Here is a 14,950-nt window from a genome sequence, read left to right as displayed (position 1 = left end):
GTATGGAGCAACTGGAACTTTCATTTACTGCCAGTGGGAATATAGTACATCATATTAGAAAACTGTTTGACAATATCTGCTAAAAGTGAACGTAGGCATACTCCATGACCCAGCAATTCTACTCCTTCACGTTTACCCAACAGAAATGCACACACATATTTACCAAGACACAGTCACAAATTACTGAGTGTAGTATCATCAGATTGGAAACAACACAAGTGTCCATTAAAGTCAAATACATCAATATTGTAAGTTGTGGTGTAGTCAAACAATGAAATACATAAAACAATAAGAGTAAATTAATTATGACTTCATGCAACAACGTGGCTGATTCTATTCAGCATAATATTGAGCAAAGGAAACCAGATCCAAAAGACTACCTAACGTACAATCCTATTAATGTGAGGTTCAGAAGCTTTGGATGGAATTGTAGCTGGAAACAGGCATATGGGAGACTTCTGAGGTTTGGATAAGGTGCCTTTTCTTGATTTGAGTGTCTAGGTGCTGGCTACATGATTTGTAAAAATCTATCAAGGCGTACACTTATGATTTGTGTACTTTTTTATACTAAGATATATTTCAATAAAACGTTTACTAAAATTTTTTTAAACTAGTTTTTGTTTAAGAAATCTTGTTTGGGCCTATTTGGAATTCACAACTTTTCCTGAATTAGTAGGCAGTATATTTTACACTTTAAAAACTTCTTTTTTCCCTACTTTATTTTATTGTCACATTATTAGCAACCCACAGATACAGTTTCCTTAATGTGTTTTATCCATAGGAAGGGTTGCTAAGTAAAGGGTCTACTTGTATAATTGTAGAAGTCTAAAAAATGTTATATCTGTAGAGGACAGGATAGCCTTGCCTGGCACGGATCCATAAAGCCTCTAGCCAGCTATGTGCCTGCATGTGTTAGTTATAAATTGGCTTTGCTCTCACACCTTGTTGCTTAGGTCAGTTCCGGGTCACTAAGAGCGGAGCTGGTCATTTGCGTCTGTTCATTGCAGATTCACACTCTTATCTAGTGGTAGGTACAGAGCTCATAGCTGTTTGTGATAAATAGCACTTGCTTATATTTTTCAGTAACTGAGATTTATTTTTGAAGTGAAGTTTTCTTTTTTCTTATAAGCTGAAAGTCCTGGTTGTGATGGAGAATGTTTAACATCTTAGGAATTTATCCTCTGAGCATTAACTTCACCCTTTCCATCTGTCCTCAGGTCTCCAAAATGGTATATCATTTACTACTCAAAATAACCTTTAGCTGTTTTTGTATTTTATTCTTTTAAAATTAGACTGCTCCTGGATATCCAAGCTCAGGTTGCTGAAAATGCTTAGAGAGTGTCAGTTTCTCTTGAGGAAAAATTTATCTCCAGAACCTCTTGTTAGTAATGCGAAATCTTTCAAAGTCCATTAATGTTTGCCCACCCTTTGGACACTCAGAAGTTCTTTTTTTCCCCCACTGAGCTGTTTTTCTCAAAAGCCAGTGTGATCAAGTTACAGTTTGGCAGGTATGGTTAGAGGTGTTTGTTGTTGTTACTTCTTCATTTGCTTGGTTTTCTTAATGTAAAGGCTCGATACTTAAGGTAATATCATAGAATACAGGTAGTGTAGAATTATATCAGAAAAGACCACCTGTTGCAGCCTCCTCAGATAAGGAAACAAGACCTGACGCAGTTAAGTAACTGTTAAAGGCCATGGTGAGTCTCAGGTAGAAGCAGGCTCTTAGGAAGGCACCCTTTCTATTGCACCTTTCTGTGTCTCCTTTCTTAGGCCAAGGAAAGTCTGTTTTATGATGAATGACTATGCATGACCTGAATGATGTTGAAATCCTGGTCGGGTTGGATCTTACAGAAACAGAACTTTACGTTTTCAGTTATTTTTTATTTGTATCAAAGGAACACATGGAAAATTTTAAAAGTCAAATTGTACTGTAAGGCCTACAGTGAAAAACAGCAGTACCCTGCCTTCCTTTCCCTTGAGTGCCCCCACGTCATTTACAAACGCTTCAGTGTCCCTGCTTCCTCCAAATCCACTGCAGCTTGGCTTCTACTCACTCCCCGCTGCCCGCCAACACACACACACACACACACACACACACACACACACACACACACACACACACACACACTCACTCTCTCTCTCTCTCTCTCTCTCTCTCTCTCTCTCTGAAACTATTCTCTCAAACATTGTAAAGTACTTGCTAATCTCCAAATCCAAAGGATACTTCTCGGCTGACATTTTATCCAGTCTTAGCACCTGTTATTGTTAAAGACTCTCCAGTTTTAAATTCTCACCTCCCTGGCTTTTGTGACTCTGCTGTCCCCTGGTTCCCTTTTTAACCTCTAGGACTATTTCTTTTCCACTAGATCTTCTTTTTCTTCCCACCACTTAAATGTGGCTTCTGTCTTTTGCTTTCATCTATATGCTTGTCTTTCTTCTGTCGTTCTAACTTTACCACTTACACTTCAATTAATCTCATTTCCTCTCCAGCCTTAAGCCTTAGCTCTTAAGTCCAATTGCTGAATACTCTTCAACTAGCACCAGATGTCTTACTTGTACTTCGGACTTAACGTGTCCAATATGGACATACTTCATTCTCCCCGTGGTCTCCTCGTCTTCTGTTTCCTATGATATTGGTGTTCCATCATCCACATACCCTCCCAAGCTAGACAGTCAGTCATTCAGAAAGAAAGAGAGAATATGTGGAGCCAGACTGGGCCTAGTTTGAATCCTGGCCCCACCCACCACTTGGTAGCAAACGGACTGCTTTGTTCCTCAGTCTCCTCATCTCTGAATGAGGCTGTTGTGAAGGTGGGCAGAGGTAATGCATGCATCATGCTTAGAAGAATGCCTGGCACATAACGAGTGCTCAGTACATCACTGCTGCTGTCGCTGTTCCCTCTACCGTGGGTCTAATCTAACAGGAGGTCCTGTCTGTTACTCCCTCTGAATATTTTTGAGGGCTGTCGCCTCCTCTTCATCCCCACTGCCACAACTTCAATTCATGCTTTTGTCAGCTCACTGCACAGGTAGACAGCTGCTTAGCTAAGTCCCACGGCCACCAGCCATGTTCCCTTCTAATATATCATCCACATTGCCACCAAAATGATGTTTATTAAATTAATTTTTATCTTTATAGTATAAAAGGTATTAATTAATAAAGTTATTATTAACTAGTGTTTGAAAATCCAGTAAGTCCTAAAGGGGTCACATCAAAACACAGTAGTCCTCCGCCACTTTCAACTGTTGTGGCCAGGCCAGGGGAGGTGGGGGAGGGGTCCCAGTATTTACCACTATGTTTCCTTCTTCTATGCTTGGATTCCTGTTTCCTGACTATCAGTAGAGAGATTCTCTTGTCTTACTGTTACCAATACAATAGTTAAAGAGTTAATTCTTTGAACTCCCATTCTCCCAATATTATTAGGCCACTATTTTAGTTATATGAGTAGTCAGTGTTTTCATTACAGTTTTTACATAAGTTATTATTATTTGCATGGAGCCAAGTAATATACTATACCTACTTTCTTTTCTTAAATAACTTTTTGTTTTTCCTAGAGTTAACAGTAAAATTGTCTTATTTCTTTATTTGCTTATTAGTTCTCTGAGTATCTGTAACCTTCAAGTGTGCCCATTCAGTGTTAAAGCCCCTCTCTCAGTGGCTGACCCTATCAGATATTCTCTAAGTTCCTTTTTTAGGCTGGAGTCATAACTCCTGGAGGTCTAATCTTCCAGCTCCAAACTGGACTGGCAGTTCTCTGTGCCTAGTTCACAGAGGTCTTCCTTAGGGCTCCTCTTCTCTACTCTCTAGGATCAGATCCTTTGTTTTTTAGAAACCAAGTTAATCCTTTTTATTGGTTTACTCCTTTACTTTACTAAAACACATTCTCCAGCAGCTTTCTAAGAAAGGATTCATCATGGGAAGTAAGCCTTTTACATGCCCAAAAATGTCTCTGTTCTAATATCTTCACACTTACAGAATTCTGTGAAATCATTTTCCCTCCTTTTTTTTTTTTTTTAAACTCCTTATTGACCGGGGTATTTTTGCAGAAATTAATGCCTGTGGCCAGCAATTTTTATTTCGGCTGATCAAAATTAATTCTGTTATTTCACTAACACTTTGTGGGTTATTACATTCAATAGTTACACCTGACACACCTGTAGAGTCTTCTAATTTTCATGAAATTTTGTCTTCAGTCCACTCTTCTGTAGAAGCAGAGGAGCATTCTCCAGCATCGTGAGTTTCATTTTCACTTTCCATATCAGAATCAATCACTAAGGTTTTTGTCTTTTTGTTGGTATAATATTCACATCATCTGAATCATAACTGTATTCTGAAGAGCTGTCATTACTGCTATTTCTGATCTATGCTCATTCCTGGGACTCTGGTGTGACTGAGCTGCCCTTTCATCCGTATCCCCCTTTGCAGATAGTTTGTTTACAGTTTTCTTCATTTGCAAAGTCATTTACCAATCTTCCATCCATTTTCTGTCTTCCAAAAATTTATTGCTATCACTTATTCCCCCTCCTGTCTCCTCTGATGTTCTCTTTGTTCTTCTGGGTTTATGCTTTTTAAAAAAATTATTTCCTCTTATTTCAGTGTGATTTTGGAAGGAAAGGAAAGAAACACATATTTTAATTCTCCATGTTTAACCGGAAGTCCAGCACCAATTCCATCTATCATCATTCTTATGAAAGGATTATATCAGCCCATATGTCCCCTTAATTTATTACACGAGTAACCAGAAGTACTTTACTGAAATCCTGTGTTCCAATATAGATGCAGACTAGGTAGAAAGTGACTTGCATACATACTCTTTGTGGATGGCTATAGAATATTAAAGACCTTATGAATCTTTAATATATAAATGTTACAGGGAAAATTACATGCAATTACAGAAGAATAGCCCTAAGAGCAAATGGTGCACAAAGATTATAGCATTTAAGACTGTGACAGAAATCAGTGAGAGAGATCGAAAACTCTATAGTTATATATTTCTTTGAAAACCAAGTTAAACAATGGAAAGCTCTGTAAGAATAACAGCACAAGATAAAAAAGCATTTTCACAATTCACAAGATACGGTACTGCTGGCCGTTTAAGTACTAACGCCAGGGTCGGGGTGAGAGGGAGCTGTATGAGTCCACCTTCATTCCTCTATCACATGTCAAGCGAAATCAAGATAAGAGCAGATTAGCAGTGCAAAGTCATAGAAAGGAGAATGCCTGATGTCTCCTTGCTACAACCCAAGTAAAGAAATAAGGCAGCCAGCTGGGATGATACAGTGCAGGAAATTACTATGTCAAAGTAGATGAATTAGATGTATCCCTCAGTGTCCAGATAACAAATGGACTGTGTGTATCCCGGGTTAGGAATGGTGCCAGTTGGCCTGAGGACAAAATAGTCCTATCCAGGGGTCGGCATACTTTTTCTGCAAAGGGCCATATAGTAGACAGTTTAGGTTTTGCAGCCCAGATGGTGATCTATGTCACAACTTTTAAAAGTTTAAACAATTAAATATATTCCATTATTAAAGGAGGATACAGTCTAGAGGTGAATGCAGGCATCAGATAAATTGTCAGTATGATGCTGCTAGGAAGGCAAGAATACAGAATTCCAGAAAACATTTTTAAGTGAAGCAACTTGTATTTGAAGGTCAGGAAGACCTCTCTGAAGAATTGGCATTCAAGCTGAGACCTGAAGATTAGCTAGATGAAGAAAAACTGATAAAATTTCCAGGCAGAGGAAATTGCCTTTGCAAAGACAGAAAAGCAAGGTGGGGAAGGTGGCATGCGATGACACCACAGCAGTGGACCGGGGTTGGGTTGGTTGGCAAGGGCTTGGTCACCCAGCACACACATGTTTTGCTCCACTGAGGCTGTAAAAACAATGAGTTTCTGTTCTGTATACCTTCCCTCGCTTGATAGGAAGGAAAGTCAGTCTAAGAACCACATAGGTATGTGAGAGAAGCCAGCCCCAGATTGAAACTTCACTGTGGGTAATCTCCATATAACTAATGGAGAAGTCATTTTCTCTATTCACAGGAGTTTTTTGAGAACCCTGCTTTTCGTCCTGATGGTTTGAAACTCTACCCTACCCTGGTGATTCGTGGAACTGGGCTTTATGAGTTGTGGAAATCGGGAAGATACAAGAGTTATTCTCCCAGTGACCTGATTGAATTGGTGGCCCGGATCCTTGCCCTCGTGCCTCCGTGGACTCGAGTGTACCGGGTGCAGAGGTAATGTGTTAATCTTTTATGCCAGAAGTCATCAGTGATGAGTCTTATCTGTTAACAGTTTCTAATGAGAAGAGTCTTACTGCAAATTGATGGGTTTGAATTTTTTTTAATTAAAAATGGGACACCTAGAATGCTGTCTGTAGATAGAGAGGATGGAAATGATAGGACAGCATGTCCAAGCCTCTTTGCCAGTATCACGTTTATTCACATGTTCATCTCTCCATTCGCGAGCCAGGAGATGGAGGATGATGGGAAGTGAGCATGGTGTTTGGTTCCAGGAGGTTGTGATCTACATCAGCGTTTCCTTTCTCAGATCTGCTCCAACCCAGATACTCTAGTGAGTGTGGGAGGAGGACGTGGAGCCATGTGTCTGTTATCCCTGTTCTAGAGCCTCTGAAGAAAAAAGAAAGAGTAGCAACGAGCATTCTTTACTGACATTAATGTAAATGTGGAGAAAGAGTGACATATTCCTGATAGTGTGAAGGAAATCATCTGAACTACTTTTCTAGGAGAAACTGAGATCTCATTTTCAATCGTGGTCTTTTTTTTTTTTTAAATAGAAACATAACACTGAAGGAAAAATTTAGAAGCCATAAAGTTACCTATTTACCTACAATCCTGACAAAGCCATTCCTGTACTTCCTGGTCGTTAAGGCACATTTCCACCACCCTGCCAAAAACTGCCTGTATTCCAGTATTACCAGTACAAGGCCAAATGGGGATCGATAAATGCATGTCCAGTCAGCTGCTGTGACTAGGATTCCACTGAGCACAACAACTGTGCTACTAATAACATAAAGCAGAACTATCAACTAAAGGGAAATTATCAAGGATATAAAATAATGGATTTCCTTAAAGGTCAAAGGATATTTACACCACATTTCTGGCACAGTGTATTTATTTCTCAAATTTTTTAAATTATTGGCCCAACTTAAGGACCTAAATTGCTTAATGATCTCTATTTTTAAAAATACTAAGGAGATAGTGACTAGAAAATCAGCCATCAAAATCATTTGCATTATCCTTCCTCTTCTCTTCCACCTTTCTGGAACAATTCAGTCCAAAAGACATTAGGAGCTACTGAGCAACGCAGGCATCCACACAAGGGACACAGGGAGCCGCAGGGCCCAGAGCACGGGGAGAAGGGTGTTCTCAGGGAGGAGGTGGTGGTGTGGTTCAGGCTGCTGCAGCCCAGATGTGTGAGGAAGGCGTTCTCACTGACGGCTGACCTGGCACCAGATGTCAGAGCTCAGTAGGGCGAGGAGGATGTGTCTGAGGGGTGTGGAGACGAGGACAGCAACAGAGGGTCAGTAACTTGCAAGGGGTGGATCTAATAAGCAGATAATATTAAGGATAATGGGAGCTGGGTTTTCTGTTATCTGAAAAGGGAATGCCAAATATGAAAAAGGAGAAAATTCTAATGTACCCCATGGTGTTTGGGAATAGGAGATACTGGTGTGAACTTGTGGTTTTCAACATATTGGTAGAGATAGAAATAACTGTAAATGTAACAAACGATAACAAATACAATGGTGTGTGCACATGTCCTTTTCACAGTCTGTTTAATGGCCATGATTTTTGCAGTTTTGTGCTGTTTGTTGGTGATTTCACTGTTTAAAATGGCCTGAAGTGTTGTTTGTAGTGTTCCTGAGTGCAGGAAGGCTATGCTGTGCCTTACCTTATGGGGTTTCCCTTATGTGTTATTTGTTGTTTTTCCCTTGCTGCTTTTAATATGTTTTCTTTGTATTTAATTTTTGAGAGTTTGATTAGAAAAGGCATGTATTAGATTAGCTTCATTCAGACATGAGCTATGAGCCATGAGTTTCATGATAATGAATCATCTGCCTATTTATTGAGAGAGAGAGAGAGAGACACACCGACACCTTAAACAGAAATACACATAAAGTAAGGTCATGTGTTGATCAGCTGATGGAAATGCTGTGACCGGAGGCTCACAGGAAGCTGGGATGGAGTCTAGGATTAGATAACAGTAAAGTGCCAATGTTAGTTTCCTGATTTTGATGGTTGTATTACTGTTACCCAAGAGAATATCCTTGTTGTAGGAAATACTTAGAGTATTCTGGGGGTATTGGGACATCTTGTTCCCAATTTACTTTCAAATATTATACTTCAGGAATATAGTTATTTGTACCACACTTGGGAATTTTTCTGTGACTTTGAGATTGTTTCAAAAACTTAATACAATAGAAACAAAGATGCAATAAGTAATACTAATAACAACAAAAGAAAAATAGTATTTGCATTTAACTCACTGGGGCAACCAGAGAACAGTGAAGACACTACTTCCCAGCAGCAGAGCAGGGTAACAGGTACCACAGAATAGAAATTTCACAGCCATAGACACCATAGTTTTCCTACCAAGAGTAACAAGGCATAGATCACACGGGCAATCAGATGAAGAATTTGCATTCTCCCCATTCATTTTTAGATTTAAATTTCTTCTTTTTTTTTTTAATACATCTTTATTGGAGTATAATTGCTTTACAATGGTGTGTTAGGTTCTGCTTTATAACAAAGTGAATCAGTTATACATATACGTATGTTCCCATATCTCTTCCCTCTTGCGTCTCCCTCCCTCCCTCCCATCCTCCCTATCCCATCCCTCCAGGCGGTCACAAAGCACCAAGCTGATCTCCCTGTGCTATGCGGCTGCTTCCCACTAGCTATCTACCTTATGATTGGTAGTGTATATATGTCCATGCCTCTCTCTCGCTTTATTACAGCTTACCCTTCCCCCTCCCCATATCCTCAAGTCCATTTTCTAGTAGGTCTGTGTCTTTATTCCTGTCTTACCCCTAGGTTCTTCATGACATTTCTTTTTCTTAAATTCCATACATATGTGTTAGCATATGGTATTTGTCTTTCTCTTTCTGACTTACTTCACTCTGTATGACAGACTCTAGGTCTATCCACATTACAAATAGCTCAATTTCGTTTCTTTTTATGGCTGAGTAATATTCCATTGTATATATGTGCCACATCTTCTTTATCCATTCATCCAATGATGGACACTTAGGTTGTTTCCATCTAAGGGCTATTGTAAATAGAGCTGCAATGAACATTTTGGTACATGACTCTTTTTGAATTATGGTTTTCTCAGGGTATATGCCCAGTAGTGGGATTGCTGGGTCATATGATAGTTCTATTTCTAGTTTTTTAAGGAACCTCCATACTGTTCTCCATAGTGGCTGTACCAATTCACATTCCCACCAGCAGTGCAAGAGTGTTCCCTTTTCTCCACACTGCCTCCAGCATTTATTGTTTCTAGATTTTTTGATGATGGCCATTCTGACTGGTGTGAGATGATATCTCATTGTAGTTTTGATTTGCATTTCTCTAATGATTAATGATGTTGAGCATTCTTTCATGTGTTTGTTAGCAGTCTGTATATCTTCTTTGGAGAAATGTCTATTGACGTCTTCTGCCCATTTTTGGATTGGGTTGTTTGTTGTTTTGTTATTGAGCTGCATGAGCTGCATATAAATTTTAGAGATTAATCCTTTGTCAGTTGCTGCATTTGCAAATATTTTCTCCCATTCTGAGGGTTGTCTTTTGGTCTTGTTTATGGTTTCCTTTGCTGTGCAAAAGCTTTGAAGTTTCATTAGGTCCCATTTGTTTATTTTTGTTTTTATTTCCATTTCTCTAGGAGGTGGGTCAAAAAGGATCTTGCTGTGATTTATGTCATAGAGTGTTCTGCCTATGTTTTCCTCTAAGAGTTTGATAGTTTCTGGCCTTACATTTAGGTCTTTAATCCATTTTGAGCTTATTTTTGTGTATGGTGTTAGGGAGTGATCTAATCTCATACTTTTACATGTACCTGTCCAGTTTTCCAGGACCCCTTATTGAAGAGGCTGTCCTTTCTCCACTGTACATTCCTGCCTCCTTTATCAAAGATAAGGTGACCATATGTGCATAGGTTTATCTCTGGGCTTTGTATCCTGTTCCATTGATCTATCTTTCTGTTTTTGTGCCAGTACCATACTGTCTTGATTACTGTAGCTTTGTAGTATAGTCTGAAGTCAGGGAGCCTGATTCCTCCAGCTCTGTTTTTCTTTCTCAAGATTGCTTTGGCTATTCGGGGTCTTTTGTGTTTCCATACAAATTGTGAAATTTTTTGTTTTAGTTCTGTGAAAAATGCCAGTGGTAGTTTGATAGGGATTGCACTGAATCTGTAGATTGCTTTGGGTAGTACAGTCATTTTCACAATGTTGATTCTTCCAGTCCAAGAACATGGTATATCTCTCCATCTATTTGTATCATCTTTAATTTCTTTCATCAGTGTCTTATAATTTTCTGCATACAGGTCTTTTGTCTCCTTAGGTAGGTTTATTCCTAGGTATTTTATTCTTTTTGTTGCAGTGGTAAATGGGAGTATTTTCTTGATTTTTCTTTCAGATTTTTCATCATTAGTGTATAGGAATGCCAGAGATTTCTGTGCATTAATCTTGTATCCTGCTACTTTACCAAATTCATTGATTAGCTCTAGTTGTTTTCTAGTAGCATCTTTAGGATTCTCTATGCATAGTATCATGTCATCTGCAAACAGTGACAGCTTTACTTCTTTTCCAATTTGCATTCCTTTTATTTATTTTTCTTCTCTGATTGCTGTGGCTAAAACTTCCAAAACTATGTTGAACAATAGTGCTGAGAGTGGACAATCTTTTCTTGTTCCTGATCTTAGAGGAAATGGTTTCAGTTTTTCACCATTGAGAACCATGTTGGCTGTGGGTTTGTCATATATGGCCTTTATTATGTTGAGGAAAGTTCCCTGTATGCCTACTTTCTGCAGGGTTTTTATCATAAATGCGTGTTGAATTTTGTCGAAAGCTTTTTCTGCATCTACTGAGATGATCATATGGTTTTTCTCCTTCATTTTGTTATTATGGTGTATCATGTTGATTGATTTGTGTATACTGAAGAATCCTTGCATTCCTGGAGTAAACCCTACTTGATCATGGTGTATGATCCTTTTGATGTGCTGTTGGATTCTGTTTGCTAGTATTTTGTTGAGGATTTTTGCATCTATGTTCATCAGTGATATTGGCCTGTAGTCTTCTTTCTTTGTGGCAACCTTGTCTGGTTTTGGTATCAAGGTGATGGCCTCGTAGAATGAGTTTGGGAGTGTTCTTCCCTCTGCTATATTTTGGAAGAGTTTGAGAAGGATGAGTGTTATCTCTTCTCTAAATGCTTGATAGAATTCGCCTGTGAAGCCATCTGGTCCTGGGCTTTTGTTTGCTGGAAGATTTTTAATCACAGTTTCAATTTCAGTGTTTGTGATTGGTCTGTTCATATTTTCTATTTCTTCCTGATTCAGTCTTGGCAGGTTGTGTATTTCTAAGAATTTGTCCATTTCTTCCAGGTTGTCTATTTTATTGGCACAGAGTTGCTTGTAGTAATCTCTCATGATCTTTTGTATTTCTGCAGTGTCAGTTGTTACTTCTCCTTTTTCATTTCTAATTCTATTGATTTGCGTCTTCTCAAATGATGAGTCTGGTTAATGGTTTATCTATTTTGTTTATCTTCTCAAAGAACCAGCTTTTAGTTTTATTGATCTTTGCTATTGTTTCCTTCATTTCTTTTTCATTTATTTCTGATCTGATTTTTATGATTTCTTTCCTTCTGCTAACTTTGGGGTTTTTTTGTTCTTCTTTCTCTAATTGCTTTAGGTGCAAGGTTAGGTTGTTTATTCGAGATGTTTCCTGTTTCTTAAGGTAGGATTGTATTGCTATAAACTTCCCTCTTAGAACTGCTTTTGCTGCATCCCATAGGTTTGGGGTCATCGTGTCTCCATTGTCACTTGTTTCTAGGTATTTTTTGATTTCCTCTTTGATTTCTTCAGTGATCACTTCGTTATTAAGTAGTGTATTGTTTAGCTTCCATGTGTTTGTATTTTTTACAGATCTTTTCCTGTAATTGATATCTAGTCTCTTAGCATTGTGGTCGGAAAAGATACTTGATACAATTTCACTTTTCTTAAATTTACCAAGGCTTGATTTGTGACCCAAGATACGATCTATCCTGCAGAATATTCCATGAGCACTTGAGAAAAATGTGTATTCTGTTGTTTTCGGATGGAATGTCCTATGAATATCAATTAAGTCCATCTTGTTTAATGTATCATTTAAAGCTTGTGTTTCCTTACTTATTTTCATTTTGGATGATCTGTCCATTGGTGAAAGTGGGGTGTTAAAGTCCCCTACTATGAATGTGTTACTATTGATTTCCCCTTTTATGGCTGTTAGTATTTGCCTTATGTATTGAGGTGCTCGTATGTTGGGTGCATAAATATTTACAATTGTTATATCTTCTTCTTGAATCGATCCCTTCATCATTATGTAGTGTCCTTCTTTGTCTCTTCTAATAGTCGTTATTTTAAAGTCTATTTTGTCTGATATGAGAATTGCTACTCTAGCTTTCTTTTGGTTTCCATTTGCATGGAATATCTTTTTCCATTCCCTTACTTTCAGTCTGTATGTGTCTCTAGGTCTGAAGTGGGTCTCTTGTAGACAGCATATATATGGGTCTTGTTTTTGTATCCATTCAGCCAATCTGTTTCTTTTGGTGGGAGCATTTAGTCCATTTACATTTAAGGTAATTATCGATATGTATGTTCCTATTCCCATTTTCTTAATTGTTTTGGGTTCATTATTGTACGTCTTTTCCTTCTCTTGTGTTTCTTGCCTAGAGAAGTTCCTTTAGCATTTGTTGTAAAGCTGGTTTGGTGGTGCTGAACTCTCTCAGCTTTTGCTTGTCTGTAAAGGTTTTAATTTCTCCATCAAATCTGAGTGAGATCCTTGCTGGGTAGTAATCTTGGTTGCAGCTTTTTCTCCTTCATCACTTTAAATATGTCCTGCCACTCCCTTCTGGCTTGCAGCGTTTCTGCTGAAAGATCAGCTGTTAACCTTATGGGGAATTCCCTTGTATGTTATTTGTTGTTTTTCCCTTGCTGCTTTTAATATGTTTTCTTTGTATTTAATTTTTGACAGTTTGATTAATATGTGTCTTGGCATATTTCTCCTTGGATTTATCCTGTATGGGACTCTCTGTGCTTCCTGGACTTGATTAACTATTTCCTTTCCCATATTAGGGAAGTTTTCAACTATAATCTCTTCAAATATTTTCTCAGTCCCTTTCTTTTGCTCTTCTTCTTCTGGAACCCCTATAATTCGAATGTTGGTGCATTTAATGTTGTCCCAGAGGTCTCTGAGACTGTCCTCAGTTCTTTTCATTCTTTTTTCTTTATTCTGCTCTGCAGTGTTATTTCCACTATTTTATCTTCCAGGTCACTTATCCGTTCTTCTGCCTCAGTTATTCTGCTATTGATCCCATCTAGAGTATTTTTAATTTCATTTATTGTATTGTTCATCGTTGCTTGTTTCATCTTTAGTTCTTCTAGGTCCTTGTTAAATGTTTCTTGCATTTTGTCTATTCTGTTTCCAAGATTTTGGATCATCTTTACTATCATTATTCTGAATTCTTTTTCAGGTAGACGGCCTATTTCCTCTTTATTCGTTTGGTCTGGTGGGTTTTTATCTTGCTCCTTCATCTGCTGTGTTTTTCTCTGTCTTCTCATTTTGCTTATCTTACTGTGTTTGGGGTCTCCTTTTTGCAGGCTGCAGGTTCATAGTTCCTGTTGTTTTTGGTGTCTGTCCCCAGTGGCTAAGGTTGGTTCAGTGGGTTGTGTAGGCTTCCTGGTGGAGGGGACTAGTGCCTGTGTTCTGATGGATGAGGCTGGATCTTGTCTTTCTGGTGGGCAGGTCCATGTCTGGTGGTGTGTTTTGGGGTGTCTGTGGACATATTCACATATATGATTTTAGGCAGCCTCTCTGCTAATGGGTGGGGTTGTGTTCCTGTCTTGCTAGTTGTTTGGCATAGGGTGTCCAGCACTGTAGCTTGCTGGTTGTTGAGTGGAGCTGGGTCTTAGCATTGAGACGGAGATCTCTGGGAGATTTTTGCCATTTGATATTATGTGGAGCTGGGAGGTCTCTTGTGGACCAGTATCCTGAAGTTGGCTCTCCCACCTCAGAGGCACAGCACTGACACCTGCCTGCAGCACCAAGAGCCTTTCATCTACACGGCTCAGAATAAAAGGGGGAAAAAGTAGAATGAAAGAATTAGTAGAAGAAGAAAGAAAGAGAGAGGGAGGGAAGGAAGGAAGGAAAAAAAGAAAGAAAGAAGATAAAGTAAAATAAAATAAAGTTATTAAAATAAAAAATAATTATTAAGAAAAAAATTATTTTACTGGACGGATAGGACAAATGGTGGAAGCAAAGCTATAAAGACAAAATCTCACACGGAAGCATACACACTCACAAAAAGAGGAAATACATACACACTCACAAAAAGAGGAAAAGGGGAAAAAATCATAAATCTTGCTCTCAAAGTCCACCTCCTCAATTTGGGATGATTCGTTGTCTATTCATGCATTCCACAGATGCAGGGTACATCAAGGTGATTGTGGAGCTTTAATCTGCTGCTTCTGAGGCTGCTGGGAGAGATTTCCCTTTCTCTTCTTTGTTCTCACAGCTCCCGGGGCTCAGCTTTGGATTTGGCCCCGCCTCTGCGTGTAGGTTGCCGGAGGGCATCTGTTCTTCGCTCAGACAGGATGGGGTTAAAAGAGCGGCTGATTCGGGGGCTCTGGCTCACTCAGGCCGGGGGGAGGGAGGGGCATGGAGTGCGGGGCGAGCCTGCGGCG

At 39.0% G+C, this 14,950-nt stretch overlaps 1 protein-coding gene across 1 annotated transcript in view; it reads left to right on the top strand.

Annotated features, from left to right (window-relative positions):
* ELP3 (elongator acetyltransferase complex subunit 3) overlaps positions 1–14,950 on the top strand; it is a 112,778-nt gene that overhangs the window by 51,733 nt on the left and 46,095 nt on the right. Inside the window, exon 10 of the mRNA XM_004270701.4 lies at positions 6,041–6,234. Within this exon, the coding sequence (XP_004270749.1) occupies positions 6,041–6,234 (194 nt within the window). The remainder of the gene's footprint in view (positions 1–6,040; positions 6,235–14,950) is intronic.

Source organism: Orcinus orca, chromosome 6 (genome assembly GCF_937001465.1).
Source record: "Orcinus orca chromosome 6, mOrcOrc1.1, whole genome shotgun sequence".
Classification (NCBI taxonomy): domain Eukaryota; kingdom Metazoa; phylum Chordata; class Mammalia; order Artiodactyla; family Delphinidae; genus Orcinus; species Orcinus orca.
This window is presented reverse-complemented; position numbering and strand designations above follow the sequence as displayed.